Source organism: Emydura macquarii, unplaced genomic scaffold, assembly GCF_026122565.2.
Source record: "Emydura macquarii macquarii isolate MOO-44397 ecotype Brisbane River unplaced genomic scaffold, CSIRO-AGI_Emac_v2 contig_2193, whole genome shotgun sequence".
Taxonomy (NCBI): domain Eukaryota; kingdom Metazoa; phylum Chordata; order Testudines; family Chelidae; genus Emydura; species Emydura macquarii.
In genome coordinates this window covers 71,150-95,342 of record NW_027132330.1, presented here as the reverse complement: position 1 = coordinate 95,342, position 24,193 = coordinate 71,150, and the positions used below count along the sequence as shown (strand labels likewise).

At 56.7% G+C, this 24,193-nt stretch overlaps 1 protein-coding gene across 1 annotated transcript in view; it reads left to right on the top strand.

The window, feature by feature from the left end:
- LOXL3 (lysyl oxidase like 3) overlaps nucleotides 1-24,193 on the top strand; it is a 44,211-nt gene that overhangs the window by 5,430 nt on the left and 14,588 nt on the right. The window contains exons 2-10 of the mRNA XM_067558849.1: nucleotides 14,165-14,229; nucleotides 17,166-17,491; nucleotides 18,173-18,336; nucleotides 18,778-18,989; nucleotides 19,761-19,814; nucleotides 22,324-22,383; nucleotides 22,684-22,897; nucleotides 23,143-23,323; nucleotides 23,956-24,110. Coding sequence (XP_067414950.1) covers nucleotides 17,179-17,491; nucleotides 18,173-18,336; nucleotides 18,778-18,989; nucleotides 19,761-19,814; nucleotides 22,324-22,383; nucleotides 22,684-22,897; nucleotides 23,143-23,323; nucleotides 23,956-24,110 — 1,353 coding nt within the window. The 5' untranslated portion in view covers nucleotides 14,165-14,229; nucleotides 17,166-17,178. The remainder of the gene's footprint in view (nucleotides 1-14,164; nucleotides 14,230-17,165; nucleotides 17,492-18,172; nucleotides 18,337-18,777; nucleotides 18,990-19,760; nucleotides 19,815-22,323; nucleotides 22,384-22,683; nucleotides 22,898-23,142; nucleotides 23,324-23,955; nucleotides 24,111-24,193) is intronic.

Below are 24,193 nucleotides of genomic sequence, written 5' to 3'. Positions count from 1 at the left end.
GGGGTGCCGTCGGAGGGCAGAGCAGAGCAGAGCAGAGCAGGCCGTGTCCACGCTGCAGTCCTGGCTCTGTTGCAGCCCAGGGACACTCCCAGTACTAGTGTGAGAGGGAGATTCCCTGGGCCCCCAGGCAAGGGAACAACTGCTGAGAGGGTCATGGGAGGTGTGGGGGGATTGCTGAGTCCTCATTCCTGCCCTGCCGCTTCATTCCCCATAGCTGGCTGTGTTAACCCCTTCCTGCCCCCGCTCCTGGCCCCGTTCCCCAACAGGAGGTGGCCTTGGGCCCTGCACGCAGCATGCCTGTTCCTTGGAGCTGTCAGTAAATTCCTGTGGTTTCCTGAGCAGTCTCAGGGAGCTGTGCTTCTCTCTTAACTCCCTCCCTGCTGTTTGCTCAGGGCTTGTCTGTCCTTCCAAGCCCTTTCCCCGAAGCAGCCTCTCAGCAGAGCTGTGCATGTCTGAGGCCCATTCATGCTGGGGGAAGGCCAGCATGTTGGCTCAACATGAGGTGGATCGAACATCCTGCTGTGGGCAGGAACCCCGCGCACACAACCCCAATCAGAGAGCACGTGGGCTCTGGCGCGAGTGGGTGACCGGCAGCAGGAGAGCCAGGTTCCAGAGCGCAGGAGCGGCCAGGTGGTATCATGCCAGGCTCCTGTCCAACAGCTTCCGACACCAGCCGCTGCACCCCCAGCAGCCCCTCCTGAACAGCCTGCCCTGGTGGAAGCCCCCTGGCTGGCTTGAGCCTTGAAAGAGGAGGTTACAGCCTGGCTGAATTTTTGGTGCTCTCCGTTGTAACTCTGCCTGGCTCCATTGTCCATACAAATGTCTGAGCCTTGTGTGAATCCTGCTAAGGTCTTGGCCTCAGAGAAACTTTGTGGCAGTGAGTTCCACAGGCTATTTACGTCTTGGGTGAAAGACATTTCCTTTGCATTTTAAATGTGCTGCCTGTCAGGGTCCAGGGCTGGCCCCTCATGAGGGGACTAGCCCAGCGCCCTGCCCCAGTCTGTGTGTCCTATCCCTCTGTCCTGCCCTCCTCAGTTGTCTGGTGTCTAGGGAAACACCCTGTTCTCTCCAGCCCTTGAAAGGACTTGGCTGAGCGTGGGGAGGAGCACCCACCAGCCAGTGGTGGCCCTGGGAAGAGGCAGGAAACGCAGAGCCCAGGTGCTGCTTCCCATGGCCCATTCCCTTCCCAGCTTCTCTAACTCTCATGGTGCCAGAGTGCCGGCCCAGTTTCCTGGCCAGTCAGGTGAGGGCTCCCCCAACCTCTCATCCCTGCATAATCCAGCCCCTGACCACTGCTCAGGGCTTGCCTCTTCTCTCTTTGTGCCCTCTCTGCCATGGTGTGGTCCAGGCAGAGTTCTCAAAGCTGCTGGGTTAAGTGTGGGCCTGTCCTGCTGTGCCACACCAGGGAGACGGGATAGGGGGCTCCCCACTGAATATCCAGGAGCCTGCGGGAAGGGGCACTAGGCTGGGACCCAGGAGCCGTGTTTCTGTGCCCTGCCTCACACCGAGTGAGGCCTCAGACCTTGTGCAAGGGCAGCCATGGCTTAGCACCCATCTTACCGGCTCTCCGCTCCCTGGCCACGCTGCCTTCCAAGGACCATGTTTGCGCTGTTAGGCCTTGTCTGCACTAGCATTTATGCCAGCAAAACTTTTGTCACTCGGGGGTGTGAAGTAAACACCCCCTCCAAGTGACAGAAGTTTTGCCGGCATAAGTGCTTGTGTAGCCACGTTATGTCGATGGGAGAGAGCTCTCCTGCCAACATAATAAAAGACCTACACAAGTGGCGGCCGCTAAGTCGGCAGGAGAGCATCTCCCGCTGACATAGTGCTGTCCACACAAGCGTTTATACCTAGAGCCCTGCAGGTCTGCGGATATCCGCTTTATATCTGCGGACCATTTCTTGTGGATCGCGGATCAGATGGTCATGGTGGTTGGGACTTCTGGCACAGGGCTGGAGCAGCTGCCAGCTGGGGGTGCAGTTCTGCCATCTATTACCACTGAGAATAGCTTAGTTCCATCATCCCTGGAACCCCCTTTCAGGTAGTTAAAGGCTGCTATCAAATCCCTCCTCATTCTTCTCTTCTGCTGACTAAAGAAGCCCAGTTCCCTCAGCCTCTTCACATATTTGTATTTGCGCAGGACTCTATTTATACCAGCAAAACTTATGTCGTTCAGGGGTGTGTTTTTTCACATCTCCGAGCAACAAAAGTTTTGCTGGCATAAGTGTTAATGTAGACAAGGCCTTAACCATCTCCTCATGCCACAAATGCACCCTAAATTTTTCTCAGTGTCACTGCAGTGGAAGGTCCTTCACTGGAGGTTTTCCAAAGGAGGCTGGATAGCCATCTGTCTTGGATGGTTTAGACACAACAAATCCTGCATCTTGGCGGGGGTCAGACTAGATGACCCTTGCAGCCCCTTTTCACCCTATGATTCTATCCAGGACAGTCTCCTGGCCTGTAATTGTGACCTACATTCTTTGTTCCTTTGGCTCTTTTAAAACAATGTTGCTCAAAGCCAAAACAATCCAGGTTCGTCTGTGTAACTGACCTGTCCTCATCCTGATTTACCACTCCACCAATTTTTGTATCATTGCAAATTTTATCAGCAATGATTTTATATTTTCTGCCAAATCATGGATAAAGATATTGTAAAGCATCAGGTCCAGAACAGATCCTTGTTAAGACCCCTACAAAAACCCTTACTGGGTGACCAGTCTTCATTTACAGTTATATTTTGGCTCTAGCAATTAACCAGTTTTAATCTATTTACTATGAGCTACGTTGATTTTGTGGAGTGCTGATCTTTTTATCAGAATGTCACATCGGATAAAGCCAACTGCCTTACAGAAATCTAAGTATATCATGACAACACAGTTACTTTTATCAATCCAACAGGTGGTTTTTATTAAAAAACAATATCAAGTTTGTTTGACAAGACCCATTTTCCATAAAGCCAGGTTGACTGACATTACTTATGCTGCCAACTTTTAATTCTTTGCTCATTTCATCACATCTCTGCCTGTCCATGATTTCATTCGGGACCAGTGTCAGGCTAATTGGCCCATAGTAACCGAGGTCATCCCATTTACCCCTTTTAAATATGGGCACAACGTTAGATCTCCCCAATGTTCCCAGTCAAGCTGACAAACATCTAAGGATTCAGAGCTCCTGGCCAATGCTTTAAATACACCATCATGCAAGTTATCTGGTTCTGCCAATTTAAAGATGTTTATTTGTAGCAGTTTAACACTCTTCCTAGTTACCAATGGACTAGAGAGCGTTTCCTTATCCCTGCAATCATCCTGCTTTTTGCAAACACAGAACTGAGACCTGTAGTGAAATGACTGTTTTTCTGTCCCTGTCTCCTTTCAGACCTATGCCCTTGCTACTGAGACTCAGATGGAGGGGTGGGGGAGTAGGGAGGGAGACAGTTCCAGGCTGGGGAGTCCCAGAGGTTCCTGTCTGCTCCCTGGCCTGATCCTGGGTGCCACAGTGGCTGCTCCAGCCCTTCTGGGTCCTGCTCTTGCCTGTGTGAGTTTACACAGAGCACCCCAACATTTCCATTGTGAACGATCTAGCCTCTCTGCTTCCCATTTTGGCAGCCCCTGTTCCTAGGGTTCCTCTGGCTGTGCTGGCTGGGGTCTCCTGCTAGAAACTTTGAATGTTTGGGTCAAATCGGCCCAGCCTCTCTGCCTTCAACTCTCAAAAGGGGCAGTAAAATCCAGGTGCCCCCTGCAGAGAGAGGGAATTTAACCTAGAGCAGCAGTATGGAGCTGCCTGCTGCATGTCCTCCCCTCCCTTGGGCAGTTAGACTGTGAGCTAGTCAGCATCGGGATTTCGCTGTAAGGTCCCAGCGGGGTTAGAGCGGCAGTTGTCTGGGAAGATGCCGATCAGAAGCCCAAAACAGATTGAGTCCATTCCTGGCTTTGAAGTTCCGGACTAAAGGGGGGACTGGAGCACGCAGGAAATGTCAGTGCTGCAGCTGGGAGGGGGGCAGGGCTTGGGGTCTGGGGGCAGGGCCTCGTTCAGGAGGAAGGGCTGGAGTTTTCTGGCAAGCTGCAGGTGAAAGTCCGTAGTTTTGGTCCTGATCCTGTGGGGTCAGTGAGATGCAGAGATGATCAGAGCAGCGCCAAAGGCTCATACCCCCTGGTGAAGGTGCTTTCCCTGGGGGCGGGACAACGATTTGGCTGGCCCTGTGAAGGATTTCCCTGCTGCCAGCCCACAGACTATCTGCCCACTGGCTTTGGTATCTCATATCACCAGTTGGGTGACCAGATGTCCTGATTTTATAGGGACAGTCTCGATTTTCGGGGCTTTTTCTTCTTTAGGCGCCCTGTCCCGATTTTTCACACTTGCTGTCTGGTCGCCCTAATCACCAGCCATGCTCTATCTGATCAGAGTCTGCCACTCAGTGTGCCCTGTGCCCCTCACACCTGCACTAACCTCAGAAACAACTGCCCCATGCCAGGGACCCCCTGCTCCTCCCCCACGTCGGGGATCTTTGTTCCCCATTCCCTCTCCCTCCCACACCAGGGCTCTGTGTCCTCCCTACCCCACTCTAATTTTCCATCTTTTTATTCCATTTCTCTCTAAGTTGTTGGAGGCATCAACGCGTTAAACTGCACTGTGGGGTGGGCAGAGCTGATGGGGTGGTGGTTAAGCTGGCAGGTGTCAGTGTGTCATCAGCTGGTTCCTTGACCTGCAGATAATTAGAGAGATGGCTGAAACTGTGAGCTCTGCCGACCTCATGCCAGGCCTCTGTGTCCCCCCATTTCCACCTTCCAGTTTTCCCATTTCTCATCAAAATCAACTGGTTCCGCCCATTGATCGAATGCTGCCTTCTGAAGTTATCGCATGATATCCAAACAGTGAAATGCCATCAAGTTGACTGTAGGGCCTCACTTTGCGCGACCAACTAGGGATAAACATTTTAAAATCAATAGGTCTGGATAACTTGTACCCAAGACTCCTAAAAGAATTGGCTGAGGCGATCTCTGTCCAAGAGGTGTTACTTTTTAATACATTTTGGAATACTGGGGAGATTCCAGGAGTCTGGAAGAGTGTTACTGTTGTGCAAGTATTCAGTAAGGGCAGACAGGATGCCACAGTAACTACAGCCTAATTAGCCTGATATCAGTCCTGGGCAAAATAATGGAAAAGCTGATCCAGAATTCAGTTCAACACTGAAGAATTAAAGAACAGGAATATAATTAATGCCAGTCAGCCTGGTTTTATGGAAACACGGCTTTTGTCAAACAAACCTGGTTTCATATTGGGATCACAGTGGTCAAGCAAAGCAACGTGAGCTCCCGATGCAGTGCTGTGGGCAAATGGGCTAATGTCAGGCTTGAGCATATGAACAGGGGGGTTGTGCCTAGGAGCAGCAAGGTGATTTTCCTTCCACATATGGCAATGGCGAGGCGGGCACTCGGAATACAGTCCCTGTTCTGGAGTCCACATTTTAAAAAGGATGTTGAAAACCTGAAAAGGGTGCACAGAAGAGCCACAAAGATGATTCAGGGACTGAAGAAAATGCCTCAGAGCAAGAGACTTAAAGAGGTCGATCTGTTCGGCGCGCTTGGGTCAACAATCAGAGTGATACACCGGGGGCAGCTATCCCACAGTGCAACTAGCCATAGAGGCTGTTGGGAAGGTTATCATCCTCCCATGACGCAATGTTCTCCTGCTCCCTCCCTTCTTGTCCCAAACAAACAGACTGCTTTTTCGTGCCATTTTTCTAAACCCTTCAGTCTCTGCCGCGCACGCGCTATTGCCAAAGAGGCATGGAGCTCGCTCAGCTCTGCACTGTCATTGTGAGCATCACAAACACTTCACATCTTATCGTGCAGTATTTTCAAGGACGAGACAGGAGCTGCAGTGCTGAAAATTGTGATGTTACTCAAGACGCCCTGCTACAAGCCATAGAACGAAACAATTCCCGTTTGCTGCTGGCTGTCACGCACCATCTGTAGTCAGTGGAGTGCTGCTTCTGTTCTCAGGAAACAAACAGTGACTGGTGGGACTGCATTGTTATGAAGATGTGGGATAATGAGCAGTGGCTGCAGAACTTTCGTATGTGAAAGACCACTTTCATGGAACTTTGCGCAGAGCTGTCCCTAGTCCTGAAACGCATGAACACTCACTTGAGACCGGCTCTGATAGTGAAGAAGCGGGTGGCCATCGCTCTGTGGAAGCTAGCATTGCCAGACTGCTACCGGTCAGTTGGGAATCAATTTGGAGTCAGTAAATCCACCATGGGAGCTGCTGTAATACAAAGTTTTCCAGGCCATTAACAGACTTCTGCTAAGAAGGGTAGTGACTTTGGGAAGTGTGCAGGACATAGTAGATGGGTTTTCTGCAGTGGGGTTCCCAAACTGTGGGGGAGCAGTAGATGGCACACATATCCCTATCTTAGTACTGGACCACCTAGCCACAGAATACATAAATCGAAAGGGATACTTCTCAATGGTGTTGCAGGCCCTTGTGGATCACAAGGGACACTTCACCGACATCCATGTGGGGTGGTCTGGAAAGGTACATGACGTGCATCTTTAGGAACTCAGGTCTGTTCAAAAAGATGCAAGCAGGGACTTTCTTCCCTGACCAAAAAATAAATATTGGCAATGTTGAAATGCCAATAGTGATCCTTGGAGACCCTGCATACCCATTGCTCCTCTGGCTGATGAAGCCATACCCCGGGCAGCTGGACAGTAAGAAAGGGCATTTTAATAATAGGCTCAACAAATGCAGAATGGTCGTGGAATGTGCATTTGGACATTGAAAGGTGTGCTGGTGCAGTTTATTCACTAGGCTAGACCTCAGTGAAAAAAACATCCCAGCAGTTATCTCTGCATGCTGTGTGTTCCATAATGTCTGTGAGACAAAGGGGGAGAAGTTACCATTGGGTTGGGTTGTGGAGGCAGATAGGCTGGCTGCCGAAATTGAGCAGCCAGACACCAGTGCAACGGTGAGAGTGGAGTGCTGCGCCTCAGGGAAGCCTTGAAAAATCAGTTCTTCTTCGAGTGCTTGCTCGTGTCCATTCCACTATCGGTGAGTGCACGCCTCCGTGCACGGCTGCTGGAATTTTTTTCCCCTTAGCAGCTCCCGTAGGGCCGGCTCCGGCACCCCCTGGAGCCTCACGCCCATGCCGCGGTATATGAGGCGTTGCAGGCCCTGCGCCCACTCAGTCCCTTCTTTCCGTCCATGACGGTTGCTGGAACTGCCTGTGCTTGCATTACAAGCGCTTAATTCCCCGTGTTTTGAACTTTAAGCAATGATTTTTTGTGTTAATTAGTTAGTTGGCTTAATAACTGTTGTTAGTGGTAGTTAGAGACCTTGAGATAGTCTAGCTGAGACTTTACTGGGAGCGGGTATGCTCCGGTCTCATGGCTTCAAGCCGTGTGCTTCCGGTGGGAAGGCTTTCCCGCTAAGCGACCCCCACTCCCTGAAGCACGGGGGGAAGCCTTCGTAAGGAGCAGAATGGATCTGCAGGCTTTCAGACCAAAATCTGCCTGAAATCCTCGCTCATGGAGCCCCCGACCGGCTCTGAACCAACCCGCTCTGCTGTGGTACCCAACGTGCCCGACTCAGCACCATGAAGAGACGGAATCGGCGCTCGGAGCACGGATACTCCCCTGCACCGGCTAAGCCTCCATACCGAGGTTGGATCACGGAGGCTCACTGCCTGAGCCAGCGTCTCCAGCCAGGGAGCCTCCCCTGAATCTTAGGAGTGGGGGAGCCCCTCAGCACCTACCGGCACCATCGACTTCGGAGGCTGTCGGGCAGCAAGAGCCTTGTTGGCCTTCTATACGCCACCGCTGCCCATACCTCCATGAGAGAGAAGGGGCTGGCATTACGGGAGAAGCCTGCGTTGGGACCCCCTGAATGGCTCAGGAGATCCCCAGCAGACCGGTTTCCTAGGGTAGAGCAGAAACGCTCCCCTAGAAGTTATTCCAAGTCGCGGTTGCTGGACCAACCTGCATTGAGGCAGAGAGCGAAGTCGCCTGCCCGACACCGGTCTCGACCCCCTGGTACCGGATGAGGTCCATCCCACTGTTCCTGCTCTCCGGCAGTGAAGAGTTCGCCCGCAATTATGTGGCGCTGATCCTGGTCACAGGAGACAGTCTCGGTACGAAGGAATTTGCCAGGCGGTGCCGAACCTGATTGCCGGAGACAGACTTGGCACCGAGCAGTTCGCCCGCTGCACCGAGGCAGCACTGAACCTGGATGCTGGAGACAGCCTCGGCACCGAGGAGTTCGCCCCACACCAAGGCTGCGCAGAACCTGTCGCAGGAGTTTGACTCAGCGCTGGCATGCATGCAGAGCGCAAAGTCCTTGGTACTGGGATGACGCTCTGGTCAGCCCAGCTCGCCGGAGCGTTTTCCCTACGCCTGCTCCAGCCGCGGCACCCATGTTGAACCTGGTAGTCGAGGTTGTCGACTTCGAGGGGATGCTCCTTCCTTTCCCCCCCCCCCTCCCCGCGGGCTCGGTACTGCACAGTGAGAGCATTTGGGGCAGCGCCACCGTGGTCTTTTTTGACAGTGCCTTGGTGTCCCTTTGGGGAGGTAGTCGCTGGGGGAGCCACCATCAACGAAAGGTGCCAGAGCCCCAGGCGCAGGTAGCCCTGGATGGCCTCAGAGGCAATGGTCATGAAGGCCTATGGGGTTGCTCGGTGGGGGACGGGCCCACAGTCTGTCAACTCCTCGGGGATGCAGTCAGTGCCTCAGGTACAGGAGAAAGGGCCACCATTCGCCCTTGACGATGACTCGGCCCCACGGGCAGGGACTCCTATGGGGACCGCCTGTCGACGGGAGGAGGTGCTGCGACCTGCAGAGCCCTCCAATCCCCCCCTCTCTTCCCCACCGGATGAAGCACACTCCTGGGCCCTGGTTGATTCTAGGGCACACTGGGAACTGCTCAAGAGGTGGCCTCCACCTCGGGGCTGGAGGCGAAGGAGCTAAAGGGGAGTCAGACAGTCCCTTTAACATGCTAGCGGTGGGCCTCCACAGTGGGGGTAGCCCTCCTGGTCTACAAAGGGGTGCTCAAGATAGTGAGGGCATCGTGGCAAACCCCCTCCTCCGTAGCCGATACCTAAATGAGCCGAGAAAAGTATTACACCCCAGCCAAGGGTGTACTTGTCGGATACTTGTTCACCACCCTGCCCCAAGTCGCTGGTGGTGGTTGCTGCCAACCACAGGGATAGGGAGGGCAGCCGGGCTCTACTCCAGAGAACAAGGGTGATTGTAAGCCAGACTTGTTTGGAGAAAAAGTTTTATTCAGTAGCACTACCAGCAAGTAGGAGGTGAGCTCTTGTGGGACTCAGTGAGCCGCTTGGCTGAGGCCCTGCCCGGCAGCAGGCGCTGCACTTGTGTACCATTGCGGAAGAGGGTACCACGGGAGCTAGAGCAGCACTCTAGGCATCCTCAGTTGCTGCTGATTCGGTGGGCAGAGCCATACCCCCCGCCATCGGCAAGCTCAGATGTCAGTGGCTGCAATCCCGAGCTGTCCGGCAGCCCTTCCGGGGCCCTCCCTTGGACGAGTCAGCCTTGTCTTCAGTTCAGATGGATGCGAAGGACTCCAAGACCACGCTCTGTTCCCTGGGCCGCTACGCGCCACAGACATTTAGGTGTCAGGCAGGTCCCCAGGGACAGCAGCAGCAGAGGTGTCAGCCACGGCCGTCTCGCGACCTACAGGCAATGGGACAGAGTCAGGGGGTCTAGGAGACACCATCTGCCCCGAGTGGCTCCTTAGGCCCTCAGTAAGGGTCATCTCGGCGATAGGGCAGTCAGAAAAGGCCCTTTCTGCTGGTGCACACAAGGGCAGCACCCTAGCCTCTACCCTCCTTCAGGTTCGTGTGGGCCAGAACGCCTTTGGACCACTGGGTCCTTGATATGGTTTGGTGGGCTAGGCCCCCCGGTCGTCTCCGCTTCCCCCTACCCCCATGACACCTCCCCCTTCCTCCCGCTCAGTGGCAATTCCACAGCCAAGAGGTTGAGGCCGCCTCAGCCCGGAGCACTGGGAGAGATCCCTCAGGGCATGGCGGAAGAGGTCTTACTCGAGGTACTTCTTCGTCCCCTAGAAAAAGGGGATTTAAGGACAGTGTCATGCCTACGTCATCTCACAAATACTGCAAGGGTCTCATGTCTCGCATGGTCTCCCCAGCTCCAGTATTGGATACAGGAGCCTGGTATACTGCCCTGGATGTCAGGGATGCATGTCTTCAACGCTTCCTTCACCTCGTAGTGGTTGGCTCCTTCTAACGCTTTACGGCTTTACCCTGTGGCCTGTTCTCGGCCCAGAGAGTGTTTACCGAAGGCCTGGCAGTGGTAGCTGGGTGCTTGAGGCAAAAGGGGGTGCAGGATTTGCCCGAGGCAGGTCCAGGTCCCAAGTCCAGAGCAATGTGATCCAGTCAAGCGCCACTTGCGGTTGTCGGGTCCTGCTGGTGAACAAACAAAACTTCACGTTAACTCAGGTGCAGCCTAGGGAAGGCATCGGTGTGACCGGTTGCTTCCCGGGCCAGGCCTTCTTGCCTCAGCTGTGCTGTGAGACAGCATCCCTCAGGATGGCCCACCTGCACAAATGCCCTACGACAACAGCTAAACGTTGCCGACAGCTGGCAGGTCACAGGGCCAGTCACGGCTAGCCTTGGTGTACGGTCCGAGCAGGTAGTTTCTGCACCGGGAGGCTACGGTCCCCTCTCCTCCCCTCTCCTTCCCCACCCCCGAAAAAAACCCAGCAGCAAGCCCTAGCCTCCCTAGACTGGTGGACGACTCCTCGGGATGTGAAAGGGGCGCTCCGTTCGTGGAGCTGGCTACCTCAGTTACCCTGATATCGGCCGCCTCGGGCAGAGGGTGAAGTGCCATATTGGCACTGACCTCGGCTCACAAGGCGTCTGGCCAAGGGAGGAGAGGCGTCGGCACACAGATGTAAAGATCCGTGACACGCTCGCCAGGCTTGCAGAATGTTCCTCCACTTTATCGAGGGCAGGGCGGCACAGGTGCTGACAGACAGTGCAGCGACCATGTACTACATCGACAGGCGGAGGAGCCCATTCGTCAGCCTTATGAAGGGAAGCTATCAGTCCTAAGGACCTAGCGGTGATCATCTCCCGGGGTGATGAACGACGAGGTGGACTGCGTCAAGGGGTTGCTCTTCCTCACCACGATGGATCGCTGCACCCACAAAGGGCGTCTATGACCGTCTGGAGGGGGGGTTTCCCCAAAGGGAATCTGTCCATATCGGACTGGAGCACGAGGTGTCCACAGTGCTGCTCTCTCCATGGTCAAGGGGCAGGGGCGATCCGTCTGTAGTGGTCATAGAGCTTCATATTCACTTTCCCACCTTTCCCCTCCTGCATACAGTCCTGCTAAAGATGAGGAGGGGTTAAACAGATGCCATCTCGATTCATCCAGCCTGGCCATGTCAGCACTGTTCAGCATACTGCTGGATTTCTCGATTGCCCGCCTCGGGAGCCTCCGGGACAGCGTGATCCCAGATCTCAGGATCACGGCCACTTGCGGTGTTCAGACCTGGACCCTCGACACCTCAGGAAGTGGTGGATCGGTGACCGAGAGACGACGAGCGAGCCGCTCAGAGCAAGTCCAGTGAGTCCTGCTGGGTAGCAGGAAGCCCTCCACACAGGTTGTGTACCCGGTTAAGTGGAAGCGGCTGTTGTCTGCTGGGAGGAGTCCCGGGGTGTTCCGCACAGCCTCTCGCCAGTGCAGGCGATCCAGGAAATACTTGCCACAGTTAAAGCTCCAGGGACTGGCTGCGACCTCCCTGAAGGCCCACCTAGCAGCCATATCAGCCGCCCATCAGTCTCTGGAAGTGGGATTGCAGTTCTCCCACCTGATGTCAGTTCGGTTCCTGAGGGGGCGGGAGGCTTTATCCGCAGGTCCGCAATCCGATGCTTCCCTGGGATCTCGACCTGGTCCTTCCTGGCCCAGGGCCCCCCACCCCCCTTGGAACCCATGGCGTCATGCCCTCTACTCCTGCCTTCCGGGAAGGTGGCCTTCCTGGGGGTATTTACCTCGGCAAGGAAGTTCTCCAGGATCAGGGCGCTGATCTCAGAGCGCCCCCCCACTGTATTCTATAAAGATAAAGTTCAGTTGAGGCCACACTGGGCCTTCCAGCCTATGGTGGTTTCCCAGTTTCATTGTGACCAACATATGTTCTCCCTATGTTTCCCTGAACCACAGGCCCTGAGAGGGGCCCTGGCTTCTACATCAGAGGTACGAGGCCGTTCCGGAGAGTGATGCAGCTCTTCCTCGCAGCAGCCGACCAGATGAAAGCTTCACCAGTCTCCGCCCGGCACATTTTCCTTGTGAATAACTTCCTGCATGGTGTACGGCTATGAGCAGGTGAAGGTGCCACTTCCAGGCACCACCACAGCTCACCCAACAGGGCTCAGGCTCCATCTACAGCCTTCCTAGCGGAAGTGCCAGGGCAGGGCATCTGCAGAGCAGCTGCCAGGCTGGTGGTACAGACCTTCACCTCCCACCACGCCTCTGTCCAACGGGCGTGGGAAGATGCAGGTTTCAGCGGAGCTGGGCTGCAAGCAGCTCACCGCTAACTCCGGCCCACCTCCAGGGTACTGCTTGTCAGTCACCTATAGTGGAATGGACATGAGCAAGCACTCGAAGAAGAAAACAAGGTTACTCACCAGTAACTGCTGTTCTTTGAGATGTGTTGCTCATGTCCATTCCACAACCTACCCCCCGTCCCCGCCGCCAGAGTTGACAGAAAGAAGGGACTGAGGGGGCATAGGGCTGGCGGTGCCTCATATACCGTGGCATGTGCGCGGGGCTCCAGGGAGCGCCGGAGCTGGACCTATGGGATCTGCTAAGGGGAAAAAAGTTCTAGTAGCCGTGTACAGAGGCATGCACACACGTATAGTGGAATGGATATGAGCAACACATCTCGAAGAACAGCAGTTACTGGTAAGTAACCTTGTTTTTTGCAGTGAGAACTAATGTTTCTGAAAAATCTGTGTCCTGTCTTCTCTTCCCATCCCCCGGCACCAGAGCACTGTGCTAGCCCCTCCCCCAGCGGTAATCCCCACTGTTTCAATAAAGAAAGAGCAATGATCTTTAAAGCAGTAAATTTTTATTGTTGGTTGTTAACAGTGGAGGGAAAGGAAATTATTTCAACACTTTGCATGCATTATAATGGGGCTGTGAGAGGACACAGAGCAAAGTTTCACTGTGCAAACAGCACACAACACAGTCCCATTTCTTAAAGAGGCCAGTGCCTCTTTCTGCTCCCCATACCCAGCGTGGAGTGGAGCATGTACTGCACCCTGCTCAACCTCCTCCTAGATTGCTTGGGGGTGGGCGTTAGGAAGGAGTGTGTGAGTTGAGTTTTGCAGGGGCTGCAGAGGGAGTCTGTTCTGCCGTTGCTCTTCTTGAAGCTCAACCAAATGTCTCAACATGTCTGACTGATCCCTTATGCGGTTTGCACATGGCCCCCACAAGCCATGTCCAGACAAGTACTTCATGTTCCACCAGTGTGCTTCATTTACAATGGGTTGCCCACCACCTTCTATATACACAGTTCCTATTGGTCACAGGGGTCTTACAGACTCAGCCTTCAGTCAGCAGGGTGCTCAGCCTTCCCTTGCTTCACCTGCTCTGGTTACTTGCTCCACCCTTTCTTCTAGCATCCTCTTCCTGGGAGCTTTGATAGGCCCCCCAGGTCCTACAGTTGTTCCTCATTCCTTCCTTCTAGGCCAGCTTGCTCAGCTGGCTCCCATCTACCCTGAATTAGGGATCAGTAGCAGGGCTAGCCCAGCCTGGCCGATAGCAACCTGCTGCATCCCTCGTTATGTGCAGCATCTCATTCTGCATTGCATGCTCCTGTTCGTGGGCCGCCTTCCTGTTCTCCATGTCCATGTTCATTTTCTCTGACAATGAAATCCTCCAGGCTGTTAGCTCTGTGTCAGCAGCCCTGGAGGTGTTCATTATCTCAGTGAACATGTCATCCCGAGTTTTTTTTTTCCTGCCTTCTAATCTGCAACAGGTGGTCAGTGGGAGTAGTAGATGCTGAGCTGAAGGCCTCACTGTCCCCTGAAAGGCAAGCAAAGCACAAGATACCCATTGTTAGCTGGCCCCATGGACGAAAAGCAATGTTACAATGTAAAAATAACTCCCATTTCTGTTCCCAGGGGAATAGCAGAGCCGCATACCAATCCCTACCTATTGCAGGAGTCGTAGTGCCGTTCCAGCTGTGGTAAGTAAGGGGCTGGTGCATCCATTCAGTGAAATCCCCGTAGGGCATGCTGCATAAGTCCATAGTTTCCCAACCAGCAGGATTGTTGTACCCCCCCGACCATCCCAAAAATTGGTTTTTGAAGAGGGTGTGGGAGGTGGTGGTGGTGAAATTCCCCTGTTGAAACCATATGTAGACACCTGTCTCAGGACCCCTAAGATCCATCACAACCACATGCTGTCTTGTAACTTGCAGATTATGTACCCCAAAAAACCTCCCGTGGCAGAGGGAAAAAAAACCCCAATTGTGTGGAGTGGGCACAGCAAATTGGTGCCATCTTCTCTAGGTGCCCATGAGTGATATCGGTCTCCTGAGGGTAACAGGCGGAAAGGGGGGATTTACTGTAAGCATCTGGGTATAGTCCTGGCCCTTATGCTGCTGTGCTGTGTTCTGCGATGATGCCTGCACAATTAATAAGAGAGTGGCGGGGGAAAGTGTCCTATCGTGGTGGAAGAATAAGGCTGCTCTCTCCAGAAACTTTCTGCAAAGGATCACAGAGTACCTAAATGAAAGTTTCCTGGAGATGTCCATGGAGGATTCTCGGAGCATCCCTGTGCACATAAACATTCTTTTCCAGGGGGAACCCCTTGCTTAGGTGAACTAACAACGAGGAAGCCCATCCCCACCACCACACTCAGTTTTTTTTCGCTATGACAAGAAGCTGGACTGGGGAGATAACCACAGAAATGAGATTTGCAGTGCGTACTCACCAGATGAGCCTTCCCCTGCATCTCGGTCAGTCACGCTGTCCTGCATCTGGTTGGGCTGTTCTGGGGTTACAAACAGCTCCTGGTTTTCAGGGAGAATGGATTCCTCAGTCGCCTGGCCCCTGTTTTCCTCCTCCTCCTCATCCACAGAGTCATCCTTGTTCATCCTGGATTGCCCTGAGGTACCTATGCTGCATGGTGATGCAGTGGTGGGGTCACTGCCGAGAATCGCATGCAGCTCCTCATAAAAGTGGCATGTCTTTGGTGACGAACCAGAATGACTGTTCGCCTCCTGCGTTTTCTGATAGGCCTGCCTCAGCTCTTTGATTTTAACATGGCACTGCTGGGCATTCCTCCTGTGTCCCTTTTCCAACATGCCACGCAAATATCTTCTCGTAAATATCTACATTTTTTTTGCTGGCTCGGAGCTGAGCCAGAACAGACTCTTCACCCGACAGACCGATGAGGTCCAAGACTCCAGGCTGGAGCGCGTTTGGGGCATGCAGTCGCCATGATCATTTCTGCTGGCAAGCTCTCTCCATGCTGACAAAACAGGAAATGGGAATTCAAAATTTCCCGGGGCTGTTTCCTGTGTACGTGGCCACGGTGCAGCAGAGTGCGACCATGCAGAACGGTCACAGCAGAGCATTGTGGGATAACTCACAGAGGCCAATTACTTCGATTTGTGCTGCGCTCCGCCTAGACGTCCGCTCATTCGACCCATACAGTTCGATTTTAGTGCTACGTCACTTGCGGAGGTGGTTTTATTAAGTCGAATTTTCCTGCGATTTAAGTCGAGGGAACTGACACATACATTATGTGGTCGACAGAAGCCACATTCCATCAACCTACCTTCGCAGCATAGAGCGGGCCTTTGTCTATTACATCAACGTTATTACCTTTATCAACCAAACTTGTGCTCTCATCCCAAAAAAATCAAGTTTCTTTGACAAGACATATTTCCCAGACACCCCTGTTGACTGGCATTCTATTATATTACCTTCCTTTAACTCCTTATCAACCGGCAACAGCCATTCCATTCTCTTCTTTGAGAGTGATGTCAGGCTGACACCTGGCACTACCCAGCTCATCCCATTTACCCTTTTCAAATATTGGCACAACTGTCTTCCAGCCCAGACTGGCTGCCTTTCTGGAGCTGCGTTAGCCAAACACAAGTTCTTGGGCTCAGTACCAGGAGAACTGGGTGTGCCAGACCAGAGTCCGGACTATGCATCTGCAGAGCGCGTGGTGCTCACTTCCTGTGTATTAGAGTAATGGACAGTGCAGCTGGGTGTAGATGCTGGCCTGGGACAGCAGGGGAGCCTGTTTTTGAATACATTTTTGTTAGGGTTTTTGGAGCTCTCTGTGAAGCTCTGCATGGCTCAGTCAAAAGTCAGCAGCTGCCTGACCCATCAGTCGGGGGTTGGCTCATGTCCTAGGGCACCAGGATTCAGGTCGTGTCTGAGCTCTTGGGGGTTTGTGTGGCAGAGAGTTCCACAGGCTGGTGGTGCTGATGTGAGATCTCTTTGCATTTGCTGCCCATCAGAGGCAGTGACTGTCCCCACATGCCCAGTGCCCACCCTGCTCAGCTCAGCCTTGTGTCTCCCCTCCCAGCTCCAGGCCCTGTGCTGTCTCTCTGTCCTGCCCCCCTCTGAACTAAAGAGCCCCTACCATTTAACACACTCCCTGCAGTCAGCGATCCAACTGTTCTGCCCAGTATGGCGCAGCCTCTGTGGCTGCAGCTCCCTGGCACTGGCCCTGGGCAGGGCTGGCAGGGGCTTTAGCTTTTGGGCAGAGGAAGAGTAGGGCAACGTCCCCCAGACAACCTCTGCTTTATCCCAGGCCTCCAACCACGGACACAGTTCCACCAGTAAGCAACCCATGTCGCCCCGCTGCATGGGCCCCCACCCCATCCGCTCCCTGCTGCGTGGGCTCCCTGCCCTCTCTGCCCCTCCCCCCCACTGCCTGAGCTCCCTGCCTGTCCACTTCCCACCCCCACTGCCTGAGCGCCCTGCCTGTCCACCCCCCCACTGGCTCCCTTTGACTTCTGCCTCCCCCCATCTGCAAGGGTGAGGGCACTTGGGTCTCTCTTGCCGCTGACTCCTGGTATCAGAGTCTCTGCTCCATGGGGCTGCACCCCATCCTCCAGCCTGGGGACCCCATTTGACGCCATCTCCCTTTCCTTGCCAGGCCCATCTCAGACATGAGGCGCAGCAGTGCCCAGGCATGGCAGGAGCTCCTGGCCCTCTTCTGCAGCATCTGGCTCTGGGTGGGAGCAGCCCAGCACACCACGCCCATGCCCACGGGGCAGAGCCAGAGCCCCAAGCTGAAGTTCCGCCTGGCTGGCTACCCCCGCAAGCACAACGAGGGGCGCATCGAGGTCTTCTACAATGAGGAGTGGGGCACCATCTGCGACGACGACTTCACGCTGGACAACGCCCATGTTCTGTGCCGCCACCTGGGCTTCGTGGCCGCCACCGGCTGGACCCACAGCGCCAAATATGGCAAAGGCGTTGGTGAGGGCTGGGACTAGCATGGCCCCGACGGCCAGGGCCAGCGTCTGCGTCTGCGTGTGCATGTGCAGTGGGGCTGTGCGTGTGGTGGGTGTTTGCTGTGTGTAGGGTGACCAGACGGCAAGTGTGAAAAACCGGGGCGGGGGTGGAGAGTAATAGGTGTCTATATATGAAAAAGCCCCAAATATCGGGACTGTTCCTATAAAATCCGGACATCTGATCACCCTAGCTGGGTGTTGCGGGGGGGCTGTGAGCGTGTGAAGTGGGGTGTTTGCTCTGTGTGTCGCTGTAGATTTGAACAGCCGGTGGGAGGGGAGGGTGCATGTGAAGTCATCCCAATCCTGTGGCTGGGGGAGAGGCTGGGATTCAAATGGGAGTAGTTCCTAAGGAGACTGCTCTGTTTTTTGTGGGTGGGAGAAACCCCCAGGCTGCCCCCCGCCCCCTGCTGCCCCCTGGGAGCTCCTCTGGAAATCACCATTGGGGAGGGGGGCAAGGTTCACATTTCTTCTGACCTCTTTGTGAGCTGCATTGGCCTGCCCCCACCCTGCCATGTACACCCCATAGGCACCCCCACACCTTATATACACCTCCCCTGGCCCCGGGCAGGGTGTGGTGTGGCCAGGAGGGAAGTCAGAGGGGCCTGGCCCTGCCCGTGACCCCTGTCTGGCCTGGGTGCCTCTGCAGGGCGGGTCTGGCTGGACAACGTGAGCTGCAGAGGCAGCGAGAAGAGCATTGTGGACTGTAAGTCGCGGGGCTGGGGGAACAGTGACTGCAGCCACGAGGAGGACGCGGGTGTGATCTGCAAGGATGAGCGTCTCCCCGGCTACGTGGACTCCAATGTCATCGAGGTGAGTCCACCACCAAGCTAGGCAGCTGCAGTCCTCATCCCATGGGGCTGCCATCCCTGCTGGGCCCCACGTCGCAGGGACTGCCATTCCCCCATCCCTGGGCCCCAAACCGCGGAGCTGCTGGCCCCCCCCCCATCCCTGGGCCCCAAACCGCGGGGCTGCTGGCTTCCCTCATCCCTGGGCCCGCGCAGCGGGGCTGCTCCCCCCCATTGTGGGCCCATGCAGCGGGGCTGCTGTCATCCCGGGGCCCTGCTCATGGGGGCTGCCCTGCCCTGCCCTGCCCCAGCTCTCGCCCCTGCCCAGGCTCGTCTCCCGGATGCCCAAGCCCGGCGAGCACAGTGTGGTCCCTGCGCTCCGTTGTCGGTGCTGGGAGCTCTGGGGAGGCGGTTGGGGTCTGTCGGGGGGAGCCCAGCAGGACTGGCTTGGCTTTCCCTCTCCCAGGCCGAGCAGAACCAGGTGGAGGAGCTCAGGCTGCGGCCCGTGGTCTCCAGTGCCAGGAAGCGGCTGCCGGTGACAGAGGGCATCGTGGAGGTGCGCTACAAGGAGGGCTGGGTGCAGATCTGCGACAAGGGCTGGAACCACAGCAACAGCCGTGTGGTCTGCGGCATGATGGGCTTCCCAGCAGAGAAGAAGGTCAACAGAAATTTCTACAAGTGAGTGAGGGGCTGGGGGCACAGCCACTGCAGATGGGGTGGGCCTGTCGCTGCCCGGTGGGGTCTGGATGGGTGCCCAGGAGCAGGTGGGGGAGGGGAGCTACGATAGCACTCGGGGGCCCCATGGAGGAGCAGTCTTGGGGGAGTTGGGGTCAATGGCAGGGGCTGGAGCCTGATGATGGCTGTGTCAGTGCCGCCCACTCTCACCATTATATTGTGACTCGCGATTTCCCTAAATCTCCAGCTCCTGCAGTCAGGTGATTGGGAGGGTGTCGTCTTCTCTGTGGCCAGGTCGGTTGGTTGAGTGGGACGTGGACTCAGACACAGGACGAATGCACAAACCCTCATGAGCGTTGTGACAAATGTCCTGTTTTTTGAGCGTTTGGGGTGACGACTGCAGCTCTTCTGTCTCCCCAGCCACGCTCAGCCCTGGCTGGGCTGCGTTGGGAGAGCCCAGGGCAGCCGTCGTGTTGCCTGGCCTTCGTGGTGATTGGGCAGTCTGGCCTGGAGCCTGTGGAGAGACTGGGTCTGGCCCAGAAGGCTGTACACACAGCCCCACAGGGATCCACCGCCGTGGAGTGGAGCATCAGGCGGCCAGCCTCATGCCTGCTGGGCCCCAGCCTGGCTGTGCCGTGGCTCCGAGGGAGAGGCCGGGGTGCTGGTGCTGTCAGGGGCTACGCCTGCAATCCCTGGACTTGTGGGCTGTAGCCCCGGACGCCTCCCTCCCCCTCCGTGGCCCCTGACAGGCCGGTCACCGTTTCCTTTCTACAGGCGGTTAAAGCGAGCAGCCAAGATGAAGGGCCGGAGCCCGGGGCTGGGCACAAGGTAACAGGGCAGTGCCGCAGGCCGGGGCCGACTCTGCCCTGGCAGATCTGGGGTTGCCAGGTCTCTCTGGATGGGAGAAGCTGCCCCTGCCTGGGCCAGTCTCTTCTGCCATCAGAGCTGGATTCGGGGCTGGGCTCTGGGAATCCGGCTGCAGTCATGAACATCACCCTAGGACTCAAAGGCTGCCCTGGGCGGGTGGGCCGCGCCCCTCGATGCGCGATTCCTGCACGGCCTTTGAGTTTCAGTGGATGAGGTTCATTCGGCCAGGGACGGGGTGCGAGCCCTGGTCAGGGCCTAACCTGCCCTTGCATGGAGCTTGGGCTTCTGCTTGCGTTCTCTTTCCTCCATGAGAAAAGGCTCCTTCTCCTGGGCCTGGTGTTGCACAGGATCCCCAACACCAGCCCTGCACAGAGTGGGGCAGGAAGGGGTTGTGCCCAGCCCCACATGGGGGTGGAGTTGGGGGGCTGGGTCTGATCCCAACCCTGTACTGGGGCTGGGAGAGCCATGCCCACCATGAGCTGGCAAGGACACCATACTCGGGACATGGGCAGTGCCCGTCCCTGCGCTGGGATCCCTATGGGGTGCCATTCCCAGAGAGACAGGCACTGCCCAGCAGTGGGCTCGGCGGCCGGCAGGGCATGCCCAGCGCCCTGGAGTGGAGCTGTCTCCTGGAAGAGGGGAAAGGAAGGGCTGGTGGACATGGGCTATTTTCAGGCAGCTGGACTGACTGTGCGGCCCCCGTCCCCCACCCGGCTGGGCCTGCACCAGAGCCCTGGGGCTCATGGACTCGTGTGTGGAGTGGCAGGGCCTGGAAGCACTGTGCGTGCACAGCGGCAGTCCCTGCCCTGAGCACAGGGTCTGTCTGTGACACCTCCCCATCACTGGCTGAGGGCCATTAGCCACGGTTAGCAACTGCCCTGCAGCCACTCACTCTCCGGGAGAACCCCCGAAACCCGCCCCCATTGCTGCAGCTCAGAGCTCAGGGATCCTGCGGGGCCAAGGGATCAAAAAAGAGCTGGGCACAAGCCGCTAACCCAGGGCCCCAGAAAAGGCAGGCACGGAACTTCTCTCTGTGGCTCCCCCTCCAAGGGAAGATAAGTGGGGAGTGCCCGGGGCTGTCCTTTGTCTCTCTGGGTTGGGCTGGGGGCTATGCTCCCTGTGGGGCCCCTGCCCAACCCATTGGCATTACTGGACACCAGAGGAGCAGGGACTTGAGTCATGTGCCCCCTTCCAGTGCTCCCATGCTGCATGGCCTCTGTCCACGCCTGTCCTACCTCCGGCCCAGGCAGCGCAGCCCTGTTGTGAAGCGAGGTGGAGCCGAGGAGGGTGGGGTGGGGTGCAGATGGGGATAGAGGCGTACATGGGGGGTGCACAGGTGTGGGTAGGTGGGTGAATGGCGGGGTACGTACAGGGACGGGTGGAGAAATACGTTTGGGGTGGATGCGTGAGTGTATCGAGGGGGAGGAATGGGTGGAGAGGGAGGCATGCGTGTGGGCTGGTGGCTATGTGCAGGGATGGCTGGGTAAGCACAGAGGGGAGCGGATGGCTCTGTGCGGGGTGCATGGCTGGGTGGGTGTACTGAGGGGGATTTATTGTACAGGACAGAGTGGAGTCCCGTGTTTACACGTGAGGTGGCGCAGGCGGTACCAGCGATGCTGCAGGTTACAGCTCCATTTGAAGCAAGGGGGTTGAATTGCGGCTGGCGTAGTAGGAGCAAGCGCTAGAGAGAGTCTGAATTCCAGCTTGCCTTCCCGACCAGGCCGTGCCAGGCACTCCTCCGAGCTGTGCCGAGGGCAGGTGACACTGCATCGGGAGCAGTGGGGCTCCCAGCAGGGCAGGGCGCAGACAGCCGAGAAACCTGCCTGGCCCCCTGCAGCCAGAGCCCCAACCAGGAACTGCCTGGGGAGGGCACCTGCCTGCCAGCCAGCCCCTGAGAAGAAGGGAGGTGCTAGCCTGCAGCCCTCGCAGGCAGCACCATGTAGCGATGATGCCGGCGACGCCTGGGCTGCCCGTGGGGTCACACAGGAGATGGTGAAGTCACATGTGGCACTGGGCTCCTGTCCCCAAGGCTCGCCAGGGCAGGGAGCACGCGGCATGTGCAGGCAGAGCCACGTTCCAGGGAGCATGTGCCTGGCTGGGGGATGTGGCAGCTGGCCCGGGGCAGGCCATGGCTGTGTCATGCTTGTCATGGGACGTGAGGTGGAAATGAAGTCACTGTAGCCTGTGACTGATTTCCTGCCACGTGGCATGAGGTGGGAAATGCTGTTGCTGGCAGCTGCTGCCATCCTGCCGTGTGTCCCGTCTGAGACCTGGTGGAATGGGCAACGCCCACCCCACACCGGGGCCCTGTCCAGGTGCATCTGGTCCCTGTAGGCCTGGATCTGACCGGGGACCTGGAGGCCGCTGGGCAGCCCCGTTGTGCTTGGCCGGTGGTGGCAGGCAGACGTGGGCGGGACGTTGGTTGCAGACTTGGCACTGAACTCCTTGACTGTTGTTTTCTGTTTTCCAGGCTGGTCTCCAAAGCTCGCCCTAAACACAAACGCAGGGAGGACTTTGGGGTCACCCAGAGGTAAATAGGTGCCCAGCACCAGAGACTCCCAGAGTCCAAAGGCCTGTGGCCTGCTCTCGGGGTCCCTGGTGAAGAAAGATCTTGGGTGTTGCTGGCCGGGGCTGTGGGATATGATGCTAGGGGCTGGGCTGTGGAGCGACCCTCTCTCTTCCCTGCTGATTGGCGTTAGGGTCACGGAGAGCAAGAGCCGCGGGGCTGGATGGAGACTTGGATGCACTCACTCTCTTTGGACCCTGAGGATCTTGGTGCCCGCACTTGCCCCTCCCCACGTGCTCACCCTGTCTGCTTTCTCCTGGGCAGGTTGTACCTGGAGCGGCAGCAGCTCAGCTACCGGCTGCACTCGGTGGCCTGCATGGGGAACGAGGTGCACATCTCCATGTGCCCCTTCGAATTCTACAAGGGCAACACCACTGCGGCCTGCAAAGGTGGGATGCCAGTTGTGGTGAGCTGCGTGCCAGGGCCCCTCTTCACCACTGGCAATGCCCAGAAGAAGAAACAGCGGCAGCAGGGCCAGGTACGCGCTCTCTGTGGGTTCAGCGTGGGCGTGCTGGCTGTTCTGCCCCATCTGTATGTCAGGCAGACGCCAGCAGCCAGAACAAGGGGCACCCCATGTCAGACACAGCAGATGGGTCGCTGGGCAGGGGCAGCCGTGTCTCCCAGCCTCGTGGTGGCGGCAGGAGTCCCAAGGTGCCTTTCGGGTCGGCCTGGCAGCAGTGGCGTGACGTGACGTGACGTGACGTGTCTCCCATGCTCTCCCAGCAACGCATCCGGCTGAAGGGTGGTGCCAAGTTCGGGGAAGGCCGAGTGGAGGTGCTGAAGAACAACAAGTGGGGCACCATCTGTGATGATCGCTGGAACCTGCTGACAGCCAGCGTGGTGTGCCGCGAGCTGGGATTTGGCAGTGCCAAGGAGGCTCTGACAGGAGCACGCATGGGCCAAGGTGAGCTGGGGTGGGGGTGGCGTGGAGAGAAGGTCTATGGCAGCTTCATGCATATGTGGGGCACTTCAGAGCATGCTGAGAAGCATGTCAGAGACGAGTGTGGGCACATCTGCCCCCTGGGCGTCTGTTTGAGCCCCTGTTCCTCTGCTCGGGAGAGAACCAGGGGTTGGGGGCTCTGACAGCTTGGCTGTCCCAGCATCGGGCTGTGCCTCTCCAGCTGCTGCTTTGCTGGTGCTGAGCACAGTGGGATGGCTGCTCCAGCTCTTCAGAGTCTGGTGCCCTCGCACCCTGCCCCTGCCCCCTCTCCCAGGGGACACCAGCCAGGCAAGCTGTAAGTGCTGGGAGAAATCCAGCCTCCAGGAGAGAGCTCAGCCCCTGGACTCCCAGTGACATGCCTGATGCCAGCAGGGAGGAACCAATCAGGCCTGAGGAGATGCCCAGTTGTGTACAGCAGGAGGGAGGGTCGGGGGGCGAGGGTCCCACAGCTGAAGGGGGTGGGGAGGGCCTCTACAAATTGGGCAGGTCTGGGGATGAATTTCCTGAGCTGCTGGACCCACTGGGAACCAGGGCCAGGGTGCTGGACGGCCAGGGCTGCTGCCTCCTGTGACCGTGGGTCCTCCCCTCCCCGGCAGGGATGGGTCCCATCCACATGAACGAGGTGCAGTGTGCAGGCTCAGAGAAGTCGCTGTGGAGTTGCCCCTACAAGAACATCACGGAGGAGGACTGTAAGCACGCAGAGGACGCCGGGGTTCGCTGCAACATCCCCTACATGGGCTACGAGACCACGGTCAGCACCCCGTGAATGGGGAGTGGTGGGAAGGGGCTGGGTTGAAGGCTCGCTAAGCATGGGGAGCCCAGGATCTCCTCTCC